The 17,843-nt window shown below is 39.8% G+C and overlaps 1 protein-coding gene across 4 annotated transcripts in view; it reads right to left on the minus strand.

The window, feature by feature from the left end:
• The window catches only part of OTUD7A (OTU deubiquitinase 7A), a 128,768-nt gene that overhangs the window by 16,113 nt on the left and 94,812 nt on the right, over positions 1-17,843 (minus strand). For all 4 annotated transcript variants that reach the window (XM_019280832.3, XM_039557518.1, XM_039557519.1 and 1 more), the window contains 7 exons: positions 17,226-17,408; positions 15,448-15,666; positions 10,175-10,276; positions 8,639-8,766; positions 7,795-7,907; positions 2,211-2,338; positions 529-678 (listed from right to left, as the gene is read on the minus strand). In XM_019280832.3, coding sequence (XP_019136377.1) covers positions 529-678; positions 2,211-2,338; positions 7,795-7,907; positions 8,639-8,766; positions 10,175-10,276; positions 15,448-15,666; positions 17,226-17,408 — 1,023 coding nt within the window. The remainder of the gene's footprint in view (positions 1-528; positions 679-2,210; positions 2,339-7,794; positions 7,908-8,638; positions 8,767-10,174; positions 10,277-15,447; positions 15,667-17,225; positions 17,409-17,843) is intronic.

Raw genomic sequence — 17,843 nt, forward strand, 5'->3', positions numbered from 1 at the left:
TGCTGCTCCACACAGCTGAAGCCTGTGCATTCGAGGCCCTGCAGTAAGAGAGGTACAATCAGGTCACACAAAACAAACACCACTTTGATTCACTGACCCTTGTAATTAACCTGGATGAACTTGTACATGAAAGTGAGTATTTAATGCTTCTGATGCCGTGCTTGGTATCTGGTAGGGGCTTCTCTCCCAGCACCTCTCCTGTGGGAATACAGGTGTAGGAAGATCCTACAGAATATTTAACATTATTGTAACATTATTGCTCTTGTAAGACCTGGAGTAATGAAGGCAGACAGATATGCCCCAGATAAATGAGGTTTCTGTCAGTCTGCTGATATTATTCCAGTTGTTAGGAAGAAATGGACTGTACCATTGTCTTGTGATTAGGTCACTCAGACTCCTAAACATGCAGCAATGAAATTTAGTGAATACTGTTTCCTTTCTGACAGATAAATACACCTACAGGTAAAAGAAAGTACTTTGTGACCTGTATTCAATATATATGCCAGTGCTGCTGTGTTTAAAGCATACCTTGTTCTCTCTGTTGGTCTTTTTGTTCCATAGAGACAAGAGCAGAGAAATGGGCCTGATCATAGGCCAGCACAAGAGGTGAGCAATGGCATCTGTTTGGTAGAACTTCAAGTGGCAAATAAATTCCTCCAAATGGTATTGGTGCAAATGCTGCAGAGAAAAAGGAGATTTTTGTAACTATGTGAAAGAACAGACAAGAGTTGTATAAACAATTGTGCTGCAGTTTTTTCAGAGCTCCAGGAGAGCAGCTTAAAGTGGGGATCAATGCACAAAACAGTCACAACAACAGATAAAATTTAATTACAAAAATGTCAGGAAATATATGAAGAACAATAAGGAAAACCTTCTGCTCTTACATAATTTTCCTTGCTCTAATTGTTTACTAGTAAAGATATTATGATCTTATAACAAAATCTTGATGACTCTCACACATGTAAGCAGAGTTGTACCTTCCTGTAATGCTTCTAGGAAGAATTATTTTCTAATAATCACCAGTAAATACTGTCAGGTCATTTGGTAACATGCTCTGCTTGTGCCTTGCATTAACAGATTTCTATAAGAAACATTACAAACATGTTAATAGTCCACACATTTCATCACACACACTGTATATATCTGAATGTACATAAACATGTACAAGTGATAAAGAAAGACTCAAAAAATCTGACAAGTAGAATTTGAATGGGATACTCCATCTGGAGGGGCAGAATTTTCCTTTGAAAGATTCTACACTTGTTTATACATATAACTATGGGAAACAGCAAGTTTGGGCAGGACAATTCTCTCAATGTTTTTGCTTCCAACCAGTTATTTCTCCTTTTGTTACAAAAATGTGAGTCTTTATTGCTGAAATATTTGCAAGATGAGTTCCCCTCATGAACCCCTTGTTCTGGCTGTGACCAATGACTGCCCTGTCTTTGAGGAGTGTTTTTCAATAACCGACAGAATAATCTACATTCATTACTTGTAGTTCATAATTTGCAATGGAAACTAAAATTACGCAGTATTTTCCGGTGGAAATAAATTTCTGTAAACTCCGTCACCTGCTTAACATCCTCCTTTAATCAGCCAAACATCCCCCCTTAATTAAGTAACACCCTATCATGAATTAGAATTCTGTTAGTTCATGGTAGAAAGTGAGATTAATTTAATCCTCTGAGTCCTGCTCAGACAGTGTCCAGCTGGCTCCACATATGGATCTAACATTTGTGTACTCACATGTGCAAACTGAATAAAACATTCAAAACTTTTGAGTGAGAAGCTGCAAAGGAGTCATTAAAAACAAAAATCCATGATACACACATTTCAATTCAATTTTTCAAAGTCATATTAGATTGATTTCTGCAGAGTTTTAAGGGGCACCAAAATAACATGGCGAAATTAGAACTTTGTTCACTTAGACCAGTCAGAAATTTATTGTGTTTGTAATTTGGTGGTTATTTAAGTTAATAGCAAATATCTAGGATAAAGAGATTTTCAGCAAGGCTATATAATTAGCCTGTATTTTTTACTTTTATCTAATAGAAATGGATTGAGCATCGTTCTGTGCTTTTTTTTTCTTTCAGAAGAAGGCAGCAGCTCTGCCATAAACACTGGCATGCTACAGCTGGGTCTTTTGCTGGTGTCAGTTTACAATTGATTCGATTTACAGCGGTGCAGAGGTCTCTAATAAAAGCTCTTACCTTCTCCCCCTGAGTCTCGTAACATCGTGTCTGCTACTACAACAATCGGTCTTCTCAATATATGGGCTAAGACAAAAACATGGAATTCTTCCAAGCTCTCATACACTGGATCTTCTGCATTGTCCACTCTGGAAGACACAGCAGTGAGACTTTATGAACCAGCTTGAACCAACCATGAGACTTTGGTGGATCAACACACCCCAGCAGCTGCTGCTTCTTCACTGTCACTTATATCCCCACTCTTCTGAAACCTGTATTTCAATAACTAAAGTAGGTAAAAAGAAATGGAAAGGAAAATGCATTTTTGTAAATAAAATAACAGCAGCATTTAAAAAAAGAAGTTTTCCAACTAGCTTCACTATACTTTAGATCAGCCCCACAATCTTCCAGGAGATGGAAATGCCCAGCACCTTTAGAAATCCAACCTATAAAGTCAATTTTCTACCAAACGGATCATTCTTTTATATGGACTGCAAAAATAAATCTGTTAAAATCCCCACTTCTCTACCTGAACATTTCGAAGCCCTTCTATGACTGCATAAACATTTTAATGAATTTTTGGTTTCAATTATCCCCTTTCTGTTTTCCCAGTTTAATGTCATTAATGTCACTACCACATTTCAAACCTTTGCCTCTGCCTGGAAACCAAAAACAAACTAGGTGGAAGAAAACTGAAAAATGGCAGGGTTGTGGGAAGCAGACAAAAGTAAAGGAATTCACTGCTAAATGCCACTTAAGAATATAATAGACTCAGAGCACAGCTTTTGTGAGTGCTGATAAATAAAGATGGGCAAGGTGGCACAGGCACACTCTTAAGTGGAGGCAGCACCTGTCCTCTTACTGCCAGCTGTGCAGGGAACCTCCAGAACTGACTGGGGTTAACTTTCCATGTATGTGAACAACAGTAACAGAGCAAAAGCGTCTGGACACTGCTCCAGAGCGTGTGGGACAAACACAGCAGCCTCTCACAGATCTGACAGCATCCAGCCCACCCCTGGAACTTCACTTTAAAATCTTTCATCCCAGCCTAGGAGCACAGCAGGATGGAAATGATCACCAGCAGGCTGGTGCAGGACACATTCACTGGTCAAGCAGTGAGACACCTCTCCTTTCCTGGATCCCTCCTCCCGCAAACCAGACTCATCAGGAAATTTTTCCTGATGTTCAAACGAAATTCTCCATTTTGCAATTTCTTCCTGTATTCCTTACTGAACTCTTCTCCACAGCTGGCTGTGACAGCTTTTCAGCATTTGCAGTTCATTCTGTCACCTCAGAGTAATCTGTCAGCCAAAAGCAACTCAGGGGAATCATGTTATTGGCAAGACAATATGCCAGAAAGATTTCCAGCTATCTTCTCACATTGGTATTTCCAGCCTATCAGTCCTAATTTTTTCCTTCAAATCCTCTAATTATTCCTCATCTCCTAGCTAATGAGGTTTCTAGAAGTGAAAGGCATATTCCAGATGCAGCTGTATTCAGAGGGATCTCTATCCCTTTGATCAGCTGATACCATGCCTGACTGCACAGACTCCAGATTTCCACTGGGCTTTTTTTACTCTTCAATACCACATCACCATGTTGCTTGATTCACTATCTCTGATCATAGGCACACATTCCTATTACACATTCCACTGCTCACTGCCACAGAATCAGAGTAGCTGAGGTGGTAACGGAGCTCTGGGGAACCTTATTCAGCCCCTGCTCCAGCAGGGCCACTCAAAGCCCTGGATTGTGTCCAGACAGCCTTTGGGTACCTCCAAGGAGAAAGAGTTCACAGCTTCTCTGGGAAACCTTTTCAACGTTCAATTTTGTACCATCACTTCCAGTAATTAATGTGGCCCATTTAATATTCTTTCAGTGCCACTTGCTGAGGATTCAGTATGAATTTTCCTAAAGATTAATGAGAATGAAAAATCATCGTTAGTAAGTATCCATAGCAACCTGCCACATCCTTTGCTCCACTAATCATTCCACTTGTTTTCAGGGATCTTTATGTATGCTGGCTACATGGCCACGAAAACTGTGGACAAAATAATTTTGTGAATAAAACGTGGAAGCAAAGAAAATTTAAGAAATGGAAATTAATTCCTCTGTTCATGTAAAGCTTCATGTATCCACTTATACAAGAGCATGTAAATCTGCACTGCAGAACCCTGCTCAACCAGAACACTCTGATTAAATAAATTACCTCGATTCTAAGAGCAAATTAATAATAAAAAGAAAAACAAATAGAAATAAAATTCTCAGTCTGACCTATGAGACCACTAGTACTCCAGTCCAAACACAGCAGACACCTACTCAGCACTCCAAAGAGACTCCCTCTCTTAATGGAAAATCCAGTTTGTACTGCAGCCAGGAATGAAAGAAAACCTCTTTCAAAAAGCTGGAAAGGGAAAGTCACCTACCCTGCTGTTCCACCTGGCTGGCTGCTGCTCTCTCGCCTGTAAACTCTGAGCAAGATCTGTTCTCATGTCCTTGAGTTTCCTCCTAACAGCTCCCTATGGTTACCTTGCTTTCCTTGCCCACACACAGCTCCAGATTCTCAGTCCAACAGACTCTAACAGCTATTCTGAGTTTAGGGCTCGTTTTGGTATTCACATAGAGCAAGAGATTGTTGCCCTCAGACAGCAGAGATGCACTGAAACAACAACAGGGATAAAGTTCTTCAACCTGGTGATTTTCCAGAATCAGGAGATCAGAATGACACCTGAGTTCATGGCTCAATTTGCTACCATTCCATTTCTGACACCTTTATTTTCCTGCTTAACAATCCCCAAATGAAAACCAGCACAAACCACAGCTGCAGCGCTGTAGGTGTAGGAACCTCTCCTTTGATTTCCTTACAGTGAAAGGAAATTCTCCTTTGATTTCCTTACAGTGTTTGTCAGCAGTGGGCTTCAACTCAAACACAGGAAATTGCACAGTGGAACTTTCTCTTTCATTCTTCAAGAAAAAAAGGTATCTTGAATTGACTAAAGGAAAGGAAACACAGAATGTGAATGCTCTGAGTTCCATATTTGAATCAGCACAGCAATTTGGCTATGCTTGGCTTCAGTACTTCACTGGAACTGAAAATAGACCAGATGAAAAGAAGTATTAGCCTTTAGAAACTACAGCTAACAATCAATAAATATGTTATAATGAACCATTTCTATCTGCACCCTATAATTGCTGCATAGACTGAGCAGTTAACAAGAAATAGCACTCCTGTAACAGACACCAGATCAAGTAAAAATCATTTTAGGGCAAAGTCTTGTTAAATGGTCTAAACTAAATTCTGTACAAGGTGAGGGTCTTGCATGGCTGCAGGAGTTGTGTATGAAGAGCTGTTAAAGCACTCTTAATACCAAACCAAGTCCAAAACCTCAGAGGACACTTGCATTTGAAAGGTACTTCCTGTTTAAATGTTCTGGGTTTCTGCCTCAAATAAAACTCCAACAATGCACAGGAAGATTACAGCAGCATTCCCTCCCTTCTTCCCTATTTTAAGTACCTGGAATTTATTAATAAGATAATGCCAACAGCACAGACACAGCTAGGAGGTGACTAAATACAAATACCATCCACTTCCAGAGTCTGAATGAGCTCACACCACGACAGCACCTGGGTTTTCAACAGTGAATAACAACAGTGCTATTCACTCTCACACGAGAACAGGCTCTGACTGACAACTGCACCATGAAGGAAGGGGCTGGAATTTTCTTTTGAGAAGGATGGCAATAGCTAGGTTCTTAACAAAAAACAGGGTACAAGACATTTTCCTTTTTTCAATGCAGTTCCTTCAATTCAGTACCCCTGCTTTTGCTTGTAAATGGAGATAAATGAAGCAATTATGTTCATCTAGAATTCATGTTTTACATTTACAGAAAGAGGTGCTAATCTGTTTCAAAACAAGAATCTGCTTCATAATTAGTTTGCTCTGTGTACATGTTGGAAACAAGAACTTAAGAACCAGGTTTTTCTGTATTTTTCTCTTTTTTCAACTTCCCAGCCTCAGAATGAGAGTGCTCACAAAGGAGAAATCTTTGGAAATTTAGTGACAATTGCTGATCTCCTTTGCATGTAGTTCACTCTAAAAAATAAGAAGTTTGCAGGTGAATGAGGTAGCACAATTCCAGGGTTAGGTTTGTCACTGAATTCTTTTGAAGCAGCTACAACTTCTGATGCTTTAGCTAATTCTGACACCAAAGGAAAACATCTCATCTACAGTTCAAAGACTGAGGTGCTTAATATAGCACCTAACTAGAGGACATAATATACCCCATCTCAAAAATACTATTTTGATATTCCTTTTCCTTGTCAAGGGCCCTACTTTGAACATGGGATCATTAAACTAAGAAAATAATTCATTCTTCCACGTTCATTCTGTCTTTGGTATGCATGTTAAGAGAACTATACATTTGCATGTTTAATAGGGTAAGTTTCTTGCCTGATCTTTCACTATTTCAAAGGAAAAATTAACTGTTGGCTATTTGTATTTATTTTACTTTGATTTGAAAAGAAGATAAATGCAAACCATGATGAGAACATTATTTATGTAACGGTACTACTCCCTGTGGAGGTACCTGGGAACTGAAGGCTGACTGCCTGGCAAAGATAACATTTGAGGGCATCTCTGACCAGAAGGTACTGAAACTATGTGGTTCATGGAACATACAGAATTAAACAGAACAAGGCGAGAGAAAATTTGGGCAGAATGACCAGATTTAATAGAAATATGAACTGAACTGCATTAGAAAACGTATCAACAGGAAAATATCTACAAACATAAGAAACAAACTAGAGATTAAAATGCAAATAAATCTTTTTTTTCACTTCAGAATAGAAGAAAATGAGACACACTGTGGCTGACAACTTTTTAAGCAATGTCCTCTTGCATTCCTAGTATTACCTATCCTTAATATCACAGGGTTAAAGGGAAAATAGAATATTCTTTCAGAGCTCAAAGAATATTTTCTACAAACTTTGTTATTCTCATTGTGCTGTATGCCTTATTTTGTCAATTTACTTATCACCACATGGGATTTTCTCCAGGGGAAACAGTAACTAGAGGAAATTATGCACTGAGCAAACACTAAATATTTTTAGTGATAAACACCAGACACAAAAACTAAAGCTCCTGCATTCTGAAGGCTGGTCAATATCCTGTCCTTTTGAAATAACTGCACTGAAAGTAAGGGATGGTTTATCACAGTGGCTATTTAAAGCAGATTCTATATGTGGGTCAGGGGTATTTAAATGTTGTAGATACTGTTTCATCCCAAAACCTTTCACAAATATATTTCTGAGAAAAGCGAAATGATACTGCCAACAGGCTTGCTCCACAGGTGAAGCAATTAGGATTTAATAAATCCAGACTCTTTTGGATATAAAGTAACCTCAAGTTAGTGTGGTAACTGTACAAGAAAACTGCACCAAAATGCTAAATATTACAATGGGATATTTAGATAATTCTACCATGCCAAAAGAGTAAAACAGTTGCAAAGGCAGACTGGTGGGGCTATGAACACCTTCACTCAGTTGTGCTGTGTTGTTTTCCTACTGAGAATAAAGCCCCAGAGGTTCTGTCATGCTCTGAACTTACCCCCCACCAGTGCCCCCATTCTTGCTGAAATGCATGCGAGGCTCGCTCGACGCCAGCTTGAGCAGCTCATTCCACTCGCGCTCCCACTCCTCTTCCGTGTATACCAAACCTGACTATGGGACAGAAGGAAATGCTGTCACCACGCTGCTGACACACAGTGTAAGCAGAGTTCTGTAGCAGTGTTTACAACTAACTTGAGTTTCACACATGACTCCGTTCAGTATCTTGGATCGTTACTATTTCAACATTTCTACTCAGGTGAAATTGTACTAACTTATTAAAAGGTTCTGAACTACCAACTGTGGAGTTAGCACATTCACTTGTTTGCCTTCAGGATTACTCCTGAAAATTGGCTTTTCTAGCCACTGCTTAGGCACAGATATCTTCAGGAAATAATGACATGCTGAAGGTACAGCTTTTGATCAACAGTCAAACCAAATTTACAGATGATTTTAGTTAGAAAACATCCACTCAGTATTTGGTCACAGCTCTAAAAATCCTAATTCATGGTTCTAGGAGATCTTTCCTAAATGGGGTTCTCTCTCTTTTGTGGGTTTCATCCACTCATTTTTTAATGCTTTTAATAGCTAAATTATACATTTAATTTTCCACAGGTTCCAAACCCATCTTAGATGTTTTAGGCCCAAAACTCTGCATAGTTATACCCACAAAGCTACAAACACCTTTGCATTCTGATATGAAATTTTAAATATAAGTATCTCTTTCCCTGTGCAAAATGGCAGCACAAGGAATTTGATAGGAATCAAAACTTTCACAGCAAACTTCAGAAGAATCCTTTTAACCCTAAATGATATTAACAAGGCCGTCTTTGGGCCATACAGACCTCCTTATTCTGCTGAGTCTGTTGCCATCTCCATCTTCTTTTCAGTGCTTCCCTTTCAGCTCCACTTCTCATCATAGTATAGAGGGCTTTCCGTAAAACAAGGTCCCGGTCGTGAAATCCCCACATCCCTAAAGCAGCACAAGATGACATCCAGTTTTAAAGAAGCTGCAGTGAAACAGAAATAGCTAATACATAGCTGAAGATTCCCCCTGGCAAATAATTCACTCACTGTTTTTAACATTTCTAAAGAAGAAAGTCAATGTAAAAAAGCTAATGAACAACATGAGGGAGTTCTAACACGTTTTAAACTTCGATTAAGGAATGACCAAGGATTTGAGCTGGTTCACTGTTTGCTTGCAGGTAACTCCAACTTTGCTGCAAGCCATGGAATATTCAGTGCACAGGCTGGTTTTAGCTGCAGTTGCCAGCAGGCACAAGGATGTTAATGAGCACTGCAGGCACCTCTCAGAATCACAGACGTACCGGCACCCAAAGGCTCCAGCTCTTACACAGCAGGAAATTTCCTTTGGCTTCAACACTCAGAGCATTCAAGATTACAGTAAGTCTAAAAATGCAACCAGCCACAGGCGTTCAAGTTCATTTTAAGATAATGAAACATCTTTATGTGGTTGGGAATAGTAACCTACACCAAAAGAGAGCCGAGCTGTCCCCAGTCCTGTGCCCATGTTTCAGTTACCACACTGTCAGCTGCTGGGTTCAGGTCAAAATACTCCAAACATTTGCAGTAATTAACATACAAAATGAAGGAGACAAAGATAAAACGATCCTTGGAAACAGCAAAAACTCTTTTCTTACTACTTCTTTCAACAAGAGGAGTCTCTTCAAAATATTAAAAAATCCCAGTGTTTTTAAAAAGTCACTTTTTGGAGTACTGCTGGTGGAAGATTTTAGCAACTGCAACAAAATTTAAGTTTCCTGATAATAGGTTAGAATGTAGAAAGCACAAAGACCTGCAGCTTCACAGGTTTCTACTGATTTGCAGAAAGGCTTCAAAAATCTTGTATAAACAATTAATCAATTGGAAATTATTTTAATTCACCCCAAATGCTGTTTCACATATGCTTAAACCTACAAGGAACTAACAGAGATAATAGCTTGACACTGCATTCTTGAAAACAGCACAGAGCTGTTTGAAGAAAAATCAAGAAAGTGAATGAAATTCCTTGTGCATAATGAGGACAATCCTGCAGAAGCACCTGGAATTTGCCTGTTCCAGAACTGTTAGGCTGGGAACATGAAAAATTTAAGAAAAAATACAAATCAACTGGTGTCTGTGACACATGGGTTTGGATACTCTTCCAATTATATTTTTATATCCTGATAAACCTTCTCCTTTCCTGCTTTAGGCACGCTTGAGGGAAACAACACTACAGTGAAATGTGAAGAACATACTGCTGCAGAACCAGACTTTTAATGCGAATCTTTGCATCTGATGAGTTTCTGAGCTTTGGTTGGGGCTAGAGAAGAGCAGTGACTATTTCTGGCAGTAGGTTTCCTGCCCAGACTGTCCCTTACCCAGAGAGGCAGCATGCAGGAGGCAGTTTCCATCGCCCGTTGTCGCCAGGGGCAGCAGGCGCTTGCAGCTTGTGCACACCGTGGACCACCAGTTGAGGCGTCCTGGAAAGAAAACACCGGTTATGGGGGGAGAGGAACCTGGAACAGGGCCAGTGCTCTGCACAGGCAAACACAGAGGAGGAGGGGTAACCATGAACATCCTCTTTACCAAATAAGCTTCAATGTAATGTCAGAAGTCAAAACTGAAAAGATTAGAAACAAGAAGCAGATAAACTATTCTCTACATGGATGTGGAGAAGAAGACAGCACCTTTAATTCATTTCCATCTTCCATTCTCATATACTGCATCCAGGGATGGATTTCCAAGGAGTTTATTGCCTTAATACCATTATGAACCTTGCTGTCAGTTCCCAAACATAATCGACATTGGCCTCCCACACACACAGCAGATTACATTAAGGTAATAAAGGAATTTTTCTTTTGTCAAAGACGAAAGTAATATGTATGCAGTAATCAAGATATGTTACTATAAAGGTAAGTTTATTAAGTAAATTGTTTCAAACAGATGGATTGTTTCAACAGCTGATTCTCCTCTCATTTCCCATAGTGTAAATCATTATTAGATCTACTAAAACCAACAGCTACACTACCAGAGAATTAAAATGACACTGAAGCATAGCCTGAGGGGTAGTATAGAATGTGGCTTTTCTCTTTTGGGAATACTTAGAGAACCACTTATCCATCATTGCTATGTGAAGCATGTTTTACAGATCAAACCAGAGATTGGTTATGGAAAAGCCTGACAAGTGGACAGATATTTGATGAAGAAATAAGTCATGAAGACTATCACTGCCCAAGGCTACACTAAAAGCAGGTAATTCCTGGCATACAGGTTGCCATGTGGTAGCAAACTGGAGTGCTAAGTCTTGGTTAAAAGGTCATATGGGCACTTCTAATAGAAAGAAAGCAAATGGGGGTAATTGTGTAACATGTCTGGGGATGAAGTAGGGCAGATGATTAACAGGGGTGAGTAGAGCTGGTACATTTCCCAAGACTTGGCAGGTCTGTGGGTAATGCACAAGTGAATAATTGAATGAATAATGCAACAGGCAGACTTTTTCTCCCCCAGTTTCTTGACTGGGAAGCTGAGAGGAAATAGCATCTATATATTTGTACAGGCAGTCTTGCGCCTAAAGTTAAACCTCCAAAACAGAAGGAAGTTCAAACAACAAATAAATGTCTTTCCATTAGTAAGTTTTCATTACAAAATTATACTGAAGTTTACTTGTAACGACAGGTAATACACATTATGGGAAAAATAGTGTAGCAATATTTATTATGTACCCCAGTTACTTGTTCTGGGTACTAAGAGCTATGGAATTAAATTGTAATTAGTCAGAATGGGTTAAAAGTACCACACTGTAAAGATGCATAGAAGATCAATAAGCACATCTGGTAATCCTCAAGTGATTTTAGCAGCTGATTTGTAAATGCACAACACCTCAGACTAGGCTTATTGTGTTCTAAATTAAATATGCATTAAAGAAGCTTAATTTAAAGCACTATTAGACAGCCTTTGGAAATAACAAGATCATTTTCAGCAACTCCTGCATCTGTGAAATGACAACTTGCCACCTGTTTTTAGCACAATGTTTTGGTGGAATCATATTCAGCAAAAAGTTACACCAAGGTGCTGTGTAAAGCATCATTAGAAGACCTAAAACCACACAGACCTTAGGTAGGAAATAGGAATTATTTAGGAAATAATTATTTAGGAAATTATGAGTGGCATTGCTTTGCAGATTAACTAGCACCTATTGGTAATAAATGTCAAAGTCTGGTGTTTATGAATCTTTTGAGTAACAGGAGGTTTCTATAAAAGTGATTCTCTGTCAAGCGCATTCTGCAAAAAGCGTTTGTGGGCTTGGTTAACATCACAAAGCTTATGGCTGGCTGAAAAAAATAGCAGATATGGGTTTATTATTGGATTTTAACAAAAAAGTGCATTTTCATTTTTCAAATCTAGTGGCTATAGAGGGTCCCTTCAGGGAAAAAACCAGGAAAATGGAGCTTAAATGAAAACTGAGATCAAACATTCCCAGAATTTTGGTGGATTGGTTTAGTGGACATGAAGCCCAGGCTTAACAGCATATTACTATTTACTTTGGCTGTAGCTGTATAAAATGCTTCTTAGAAAACACAAACATGAGCACAGAAAGAAAAGTGGAGGAAAACAGTCCTTGGACTTTCATACAGTATTACTTGTACTTTTTGTATTGAATTGTATTTCAGCACTGCAATAGAATTGGTTTTTCTTTTTGTTAAAAACAGTGTTAGACGAGCCATTCCTCTGCCTGTACTGTTTTTTAAAACACAGTACTTCAGTACAGCAGAAGTTTTCATAATATCTCTGTGTCAACCCACACATTACCAACACACAGGGGAGCACGTGTCTATAATGAAAATCAACTTGCCACAGCAAAATATTTAGAATTATAAAATTGCTTTCACACAGACTTCATTTAATATTCTCAGTACCTCGAGCCATCCTCTGTTGAACAACCACAGCGGTTACTGCCAGAGCTCACAGAGATCAGTCTGCCCATTACTTACAGGCTGACTTCATTCCAATTCTGGCAATAATCAACAGCTGAGTTTATAAGATGGACAAAACCTCAAAATGTTTCTATGAATGTGATGCATTGTGTCCTTTCAGAGGAATATTTGGAAAGCAATCACATTAAGGAGCAAATAATACATTGCAGCAGTGGGGAGTAAGTAAATCATACTGCCTTTCTTTGGGCCTTTCCTTTATCATCTCACACAGCACTTTGCAGTAAATCGGGAATTTTGTTCTGAGCTTCCATACAGATACGATGTAACCAGGACATTCTGTCACATATAGATATCACAGTAGCAAGAGTTTAAGCACATAAAAAAAGAACATAAAAGCCTTACAGGCTTTTACAGACACCCAGCTCATATGGCCACTTCAGAACCCATGTGTGACACCATTAGTGGCAGTTCTGCTCTCCCAATCCAGGCTTTGGGAGTAGTAAGCTGTTAGCTCCTAGCAAGTTTCCTCCTCCTTTTGCCTAATCAGCTTCTTTTCTATTTCTTTTCTCTTGAAATTCATGGCATTATACCCATTATACTCCTCTCTTCCTTTAACAACATCCCCAACCTCAGCTACAGAAGCTACTGTCCTTCATGGGGTTAGGTTTGAAATAGATTTTCGGCTCTTTGCAGGAAATGCACCTCATCTTTTAGTTTCTTTATGTCATTGACCAAACCATAGTCAAACTGTTGGTAGGAGACAATAAAATGTCTAATACTATGTGGCTTTCCTATTAATTCACTCTTCATTTTGTACAACAAATAAATTAAATAGGCACGAAACTGAATATCTTTACATCTAGAACAAAGACAAAAGGTTTGTTTATATGAAGCCTTACATGATTTTCTTAAGCAAACTGTTTGATCTGTTTAACTTACTTGAAATGCAGAAGTGTTTTCCAGGAAGTTCCAGGTTATTTGAATGAAAAGTTCACAAAGTAAACTTAGTCTATGTAAGCTACAAGGATAACTGTGATCAAAACCATGAGTACTTCGAATGGTCAAACCCCCTCCTTTCCAGGATGCAAGAGGCTCTGGGGATGAAGGGACTTTTCCAGTGCGTGTCAAGTTACTGCCCTAATTAATGTGAAGAAAAGAATAAATGATTTATTCAAATTTTCAGAGAGATTTGAGAGGAATGCTAAGAGGCAGCAAATTTGGTAGTCTTTGCAGCCATTTCAAGTTCAAAGCCAGCCAGCTCTGTATGGATTAGAGGATATCAGCCCTAAATTCCCCTATTCTCTGATTTTAAGGTCAGAAAGCCTCTGTGATCCTCTAGTTCATACTAGACTCTAAAGGCTGTAAATTGCACTGAAGCAGGTAGGTCAACAGTGGTACTGTACCAAGGTATCTTCTGATATCCCTATGGAATTCAGAGGGTTTGGCAGAGCTGTCAGAGGAAGAACCATCCTATTTTTTCCCCTGTCCTCCTTGGGTTAGCTAGTTCTTAGAGAAACTGGATGTATTTTCTTGATAGGTGACTTGCAGTTTTCAAGTTTCATAGTTGCCTTGGTAGCATTCCTACCTTATTTTATACTGCTCTTTCTCCCAGAAAAAGGCCTTCTGAACACTGCTTGGGGTTCTTCTGGTTGTTTGTAGGTTTTGTTTCTTTTTCCTTAAGTATTTACTGTTTGAGGCTATTATCTAAGTATGTCTGGCTTTTCAATTACCAAAGCCAAAAAAGAGCACATGACAACACCTTGTGAGCACTCTGTGGGACACCAGATGAGCAGAGCTCCTGCCTCAAACCAAAGATGCCCTTTATCTCAGTGCACCTTATGCACTTTATATGAGTTTGGGCTCACACAGGACACCAGGGCTGGAGAACAAATCTCAGATCAATCCAGTGTTACACAAGCCAGTAGAGCAATCCACAGACAAAAAAAGCAACTGTCTATTCCATATCCCAAAACAACCATGAAATCTGATTTTACAACTCTTTTATATCACCAGCATTGGGCATTTCACTATACAGATGTGTTCATTTCATGGTTCATTAACACTCCTGCTGTTTCATAAGGCACCAATACTAATTTTAGATAGATTTTTCTATATCCTTCAAAATTGGCTTAAAACTTTAAACTACTAATAGATGTGAATTAACATTAATTTTAAATATCTACACTTCTTTCCCCATGGCAATACTGAAGTATTACTTTAAAATTATGGAGTTTCTCATTACAAAAAATAATAAATACATAAAATGCATATCTAAAAACTATTTTCTCAAGCTGCAACACAACTTGAAGACGCTTCCTTTCACAGTCACTGCAAAGTCATTTCCTCATGAGAACTGCAAGTACCAACCCCCTCTGACCATCCAGACTCACGTCCTTCTCTATTGCATGACTTCCCCCTCAGTCCTTTCCTTCCTCTCCCAATTACTTTATTAATGAAATTTGACAGTTTTTCTGTAATGTTTTAAAGGAAACACAGGATTGGGATATGTGTCATTTGGCAAAGAACACAGTAGTTCTTTTACTCTCTGGCTTTTATTTCCCAGGCAGGATGTGCAAGCTCCGGAAGCACAGCAGGATTAGAAATGCCAACCCAAATGTTGGATTGGCCACCTACTGACATCCGAGGTGTTCACTCACCTACTGCAAGACACCCACGGTGTCACCCAGCTGCTGCCGGACACCCATGGTGTCACCCACCTGCTTGCTCCAATGCAACCATGGTGGCCTGCTCGATTAAGTCCCGCTCAATGAAGCTCCTGAAGTCCTCACTGTACACGCTCAGGTCTGGCAGCTGGAATGTGTAGATGGGCATCTCCAAAGGGAACTGCTCATTGCTGCAGTCATTTGCTACATGTGAGCGAGCAAGGGAGACTATGGCTGAGCTGGCGTGGGAAATCCCTCTGGAAAGACGCTTTTCTGTAGAGAAACCAAAGAGAAGTTACAACCTGTACCACTGCATAAAAGGCCAACAATGCCAAGGCTGGTGCATGCACATTCCTTTCACTAGGAATTTATTCCACTTCTTATTTGCTACCTTTTTCAGGTTATTTCTCTGCTGTAAAAGATTGCTTGTTCCTATTACAGATCCCTTTGGCAAGTCAGGGGATCTTGACTCTCCTTCTAGCAAAACAGACCAGCAGTAAAAGTAACACGATATAAAAGACAAGTATTCCTATAAAATATTTTCTTGATGTATCTTAAGTTTTTAAAGATTCATTGGAAAAAAATTTACTGACAGACAGATGATACCGCTCCATCACCCCTCCCAGCACAGCCCAGCCCTCCCCTTCTGGCTGCATCCTCCACTCCTTGGTGCAAACCAAGGTGCTCCTTTCCCTTCTCTGCTCCTCCTGAACACCTCTAGTTCCACATGTCAATCAGAGGTGGCTCTCTGACCATGAGATCCTCAGCTACAAGCTAAGTTGGCAGCCAGGTTCCTGTCAGTCCAGGTGGTCAAAACCAGATGTACCCCACTAAACATCAAATGGACATTTCAGTGCAAACTGTATCCTAAAGAGGATGAAGGGACATGGTTTTATCAACAGTGCTGCTCTTCCTCCCTTTATTTGTATTCAGTGCTTTAAGGAGTCATAAGAAGCATAGTTCCTTTTCTTATGATAGAAGTCAGCAATTTTTAAGGAGCTTTACTGAAACTCCTAAGTACTGATGCTATTTCCTGTTTAATAGGAGGGGAGAGCCAGCAGGAGAAGGGAAGCCCTTCTGTTACTTTTAATGACTGCACAGAAAGCCATCACCATGCTACTGCTATTACCTGCCTACATGACAAGCTGTCAGACCTACAGATTTATTTTGGTGCAAACTACAGCTTCTTGAGAAATTCATAGGAAAAAACTGCAATCCAGCAGAGGGAAAGCTGAAATAAAGCCCATAAGAGGTCTGCAAACAAAAAAAGCAAATTCTAATGCTTATCAGCTTGTACTAGAAATTAACTGTTAGAGGTAGTTGACTAATTTTTCTTAAGGTTTCAATTTCTATTCAGCAGGGGATATGAGGCAGTTTCTGTGGAACCATAAAAAAATGAAATTTTAAAGGTGAAAGTTATTCATAGTCTTCATAGATCCTATTCACATACTGTGAGTAAGAATGCAAAGAGTGAAATACGGATTTTTAAACCTTTTTGTTTGTTTGTTTCAATAAGCATGGAAAACTATATACAATAGTGGTCTGTGACACCCTCTAATTAACTCCTTTCATAAGTACCACAGGACTGCTTGTGGACAATATATTTTGTACTTTAATCACACATTAAAAAAACTGCTTGCAGAAGTGAGGCAGAGCTCACAACCACGAAAACATGAAAAATAGGGTCTAGCAGCAGCTCTGAGCCCCGTGACAATGACACAGCTCACAGGCTGCTGGCACACGGCCTTCCACTCTCTGCAGCCAAGCACAGCTTCCAAGCAGACAGGTCAGAGACCTGCCCATCCCCTGAAACCTGGCAGAGGAGCTCTTACCTTGGGCGATGTCATCCTGTCTTTGCAGGCAGGGCCTCTCAGCCTTGGTCACCTGGGGAGGCTGCTCTGGCTCCTGCTGCTTGTAAAACCTGCCCTCATTGAACACCTGGGGCAGGTTGGCCGTGTGCACCTGCCGCAGCTCCTCATAGTCATTCAAAGCTGCTGTTAGGTCCCAGTTCTTGCCTGCAAAACAGCAAAGGAACCATGTGCTCACCTCTGTCTGGGGAGCAGCAACCCCCCCACCCTGCTGGGGGCACACCCATCCAGCCTGTAGCATCCCAACACAGCAGTACTGTGGGAAAAAGTGTCAAAGCCTGCTACCATTGAGTGAAAGCCTTCATCTACTACTCTCCTCTCATCCACAAACCCCAAATCTATGACATTGTATCACAGGAGGTGATCAAGGCCAGGACTTCTGACTTCTCTTGCTCAGATTCCAATCAAATGGCTCCAGAAATCAGCACGTTAAGATGCACTCTAAATCCCACCTAGAGGGAGCAATAATTTACATTTGTGTGGTTGTATTAATAATAAATAATAATTAGGAGCAATGATGGACAGACAAAAGTGATAGTGTCATAGCCCAAAAGAGTGAGAAACTTTCTTATCTTTCGTTTG

The sequence above is a fragment of the Corvus cornix genome, chromosome 10 (assembly GCF_000738735.6).
Source record: "Corvus cornix cornix isolate S_Up_H32 chromosome 10, ASM73873v5, whole genome shotgun sequence".
NCBI classification, from domain to species: domain Eukaryota; kingdom Metazoa; phylum Chordata; class Aves; order Passeriformes; family Corvidae; genus Corvus; species Corvus cornix.